Below are 3,312 nucleotides of genomic sequence, written 5' to 3'. Positions count from 1 at the left end.
ATATAAATTATAAAAAACAATTCATTTACATTAATAAATAAAAACATAAAATTAATTTATCATTTTTAATTCCAACATTTCAAACTAACTCTAACATGATACGAAAACTATTTTATTTTTCCTTTTGTAAGAGATGACAATACCAAGAATAATTTTCTAAAAATTTATTTTTCAAATATCATTGATACATATTCTCATCACAATATACTATAATATTTCTAGAAAAACAAACAAAAAGTCTCATTAAAGGAAATTTCTTATAAGATCAAAAGAAAATTTGATATGGTAAAATGTTTATCCCTTATTCTAAGTATAAAGGATATTAAAAAAATTATTCATTTATCTTATTTTCATTCATTTTGGGGTTTATGGATTTAACAATGAAACAGAAGATATGGTGGAATGTTAAATCTAATTTTTACTTTCCTACAACTCAATAAAAAAACATTATTTATACAATCCACATTACAGATATATCAAATAAATGAATATAAATCAATTGTGCTAATAAAGATTTTGATATTAATAAAAAAAATAAAATGAAAATGATAGATCTAAGAGATTTTGGATTACCCAAGAATCCTCAAAATAGAGAAGAGCAATTTTGTGTTAACTATAAGTACGAGAAGACGTAAAAGAAAATTATTGTTAAAGTTATGGAACGAGATTTTTTTGGATTGTGGGTATATCGAAACAATGAGTTTTTTATATCCTATAATTATTCTCAAAGTGGGCCCATTAAATTATAATATTTTAAAAAATTTATTTTATATAGTATCACTTTTCGAAAACTGACACTATAAACTTAAAATTAATAACACCTATCTTAATTGAAAATTTTTATATGATGTCTCACCTTTATGGATTTTAAGTCATATGATATCATTATTTTAAAAGTGACACCATAAATAGTGATACAATACATTATTTTTTAGTAGTGATGGTTGCAACACTGTATATACAATCATTCACATTCAGATTGATAAAGGGCTCTCTACCCATGCATGAGAACAAAAACATTCTTTTGGATGAGTCGTCCCACATTTGTAGCGAAAAAGAAAATATTTTTCTGTGCAATCGTCATATGATCATCCCAACATTTTTTACGTCTTCTTTACCGTCATAATCATCCATGAATCTCTTCCAGACCGGGTGCTGCTTCCACACCCTCTCAACCATGGCATCAATCGGCACATTCTTTGTCTCGGGCAACAGGAATAACACGAACAACCCCATGGCCACTATCCAAGCAGCAAAGAAGAAAAATATGAAGGCACGCATGTGGCACATCATCGACAAGAATGCCTGAGCAATGATGAAGGTGAAGAGCATGTTGGAGCTCACTGCACATGCAAACCCGGAAGTTCTTATCTCCAGAGGAAAAGTTTCGCTGGGTATCAACCAACCAAGAGGACCCCATGACCATGCAAAGGACATAACAAACAAACACACTAGCACCACTACAAGCCCTGCTAGTCCTTCGTCCAGAGAGTTCGAACCTTTCAAATGAACTAGTAGGATTGCTCCAATTGCAGTCTGCATCATATAGCATTGCAAATGATCCACGGTCAATACCAATATGTGAACAGGCTACTTGGAAAACTTAAGAAAAAGCAGGGTTATGCCAATTCAATACATCACCTGACTTATGAACATCTGGACGCAAGCTTGGAGAAGCAGTTTCCTCCTCCCGACCCTGTCAACACCATAGATCGAGACCAACGTGCTGAAAACATTCACAAGTCCGGTGATGACAGAGGACAACAAAGATGCGTCATTCTTAAACCCGACGGTCTGAAACAAAACCGGTGCATAAAACATGATAGCATTGATCCCCGTAAACTGCTGAAACACTTGCATCATAACGCCAATGATTAGTGGGGGCATGCTAGAGCGCTTCATGAGTGTCTTGAATGGATCCTTGACCTCTCGTGCTGCCTCGCAAGCCATTTTAATCTGTTCAAACTCCGCATCAACATCTTCTACTCCCCTTATCTTCTTAAGCGTCGATAGCCCTTGAGATTCTTGATTACGCTCGACCAGGCTCGCCGGTGTTTCAATGATGACCACAGAGCCTACAAATAGGAAGGCAGCCGGAAGGGATGCAAGGCCTAAAGACAGTCTCCATCCCCATGGATGAATCTTGGACGCGCCATAGTTTACCAAATTTGCGAACAAAATCCCTATTGTAATGAAGAGTTGGAAGAGAATGTTTACAGCTCCTCGATGCTGGACTGGTGCAATCTCCGACAAAAATAGAGGAACAGCCTACAAAATTTTCAAGATGTTGATGTAATTAGTTATAATTAGCAGTCCACGCTGGTGTTTCATACCTTCAAAGCAATGCCTAGCATTTGATGATCGAAAATCTCGACGATGTGAATCCAACAAAAAAACGGTTCGTAATTTCGATTTATGATTCGAAAGTTACGACAATTTAAAGCAGTAGTGCGCGAAAAATTGATGATTTTAATGCGAAAAGGAGAAGGATGATGATAAAAACTGTTGTAACTGGTGCAACATTAATACCTCATTGCCAAAGCCCACCCCAACACCTAGAAGAACCCTGGCAAGGATGATCATCCAAATTCGTTGAGCGGCCGCGCTCAAGAGACTGCCACACAAGAAAAAGGCAGATGCCACGAAAATCGTGGGCTTTCGACCCAATTTGGAGCACATCTTTGAGGCAGCAAAGCTGGAAACGAGAGCAGCAAGATAGAGTGAAGATGTGAAAAGCTGAAGGTATTGATTGTCATACTTGCAGTAGTTGTCTTCCTTCGCACGAAGCTTTCTTTGATAAACGGCCGGAAAGAACTTGATGAGGAAGTCATCCATGGCCGTCACTCCACCTGCCACACCCATGACAACAATGATTTTAACGTAAGCTGCTGGATTACATCTTCAATGATTTAAAAATCGCTACTGTCATCCAGTGGTTTGAACGACTCATTCATTGTAGGATCATGCTGACAACTTGAAAAACGTCCAAGGATTGGAATTGGATTATACCATCATCTTCAAGGGCACGCCTTAGATTACCAAGAGAAAGCTCATAAAAATAAAATAAAATCGGAATAATGAATTACTTAACACATGCAAGCATTTTGCACCTGAAATTCCGATGTCGTAGCCGAACATCAGGCCTCCACAGGCCGCTAGAACCCAACAAACTACCACATAAACGGTGATTTTCGATTCAAAGCTACCAACCTTTTCGATCTTTGTCATCTTTGCCTTTTTCAATAATAAACTCAATCACACCACATAAAAGGAAAAACCAAAAGACACGAAGTTCAACTCACGGTAAAGAGA

General features: G+C 37.0%; 1 protein-coding gene across 1 annotated transcript; it reads right to left on the bottom strand.

Annotated features, from left to right (window-relative positions):
* Window positions 1-1,045: 1,045 nt before the first annotated feature.
* Window positions 1,046-3,312, bottom strand: LOC104877920 (sugar transport protein 8-like). The gene is made up of 4 exons (XM_059742103.1): window positions 3,111-3,312; window positions 2,530-2,849; window positions 1,642-2,268; window positions 1,046-1,536 (listed from the first exon to the last, which is right to left on the bottom strand). Exons 1-4 carry the CDS (start codon window positions 3,226-3,228, stop codon window positions 1,081-1,083), a joined length of 1,521 nt encoding a protein of 506 aa, XP_059598086.1. The 5' UTR covers window positions 3,229-3,312; the 3' UTR covers window positions 1,046-1,080.

The sequence above is a fragment of the Vitis vinifera genome, chromosome 13 (assembly GCF_030704535.1).
Source record: "Vitis vinifera cultivar Pinot Noir 40024 chromosome 13, ASM3070453v1".
Lineage (NCBI taxonomy): Eukaryota > Viridiplantae > Streptophyta > Magnoliopsida > Vitales > Vitaceae > Vitis > Vitis vinifera.
The sequence above is the reverse complement of the archived record's forward strand: the minus strand, read 5'-3'. Positions and strand labels throughout refer to the sequence as shown.

What these genes read in the sequence shown, in the direction of transcription:
- LOC104877920 (XM_059742103.1), bottom strand. Translation starts at nt 3,228, where the DNA reads ATGACAAAGATCGAAAAGGTTGGTAGCTTTGAATCGAAAATCACCGTT. An exon ending in CTACGACATCGGAATTTCAG is followed by an intron (nt 2,850 to 3,110) that starts GTGCAAAATGCT and finishes TGGGTGTGGCAG; the next exon opens with GTGGAGTGACGGCCATGGAT. An exon ending in GGGTGGGCTTTGGCAATGAG is followed by an intron (nt 2,269 to 2,529) that starts GTATTAATGTTG and finishes AAAATTTTGTAG; the next exon opens with GCTGTTCCTCTATTTTTGTC.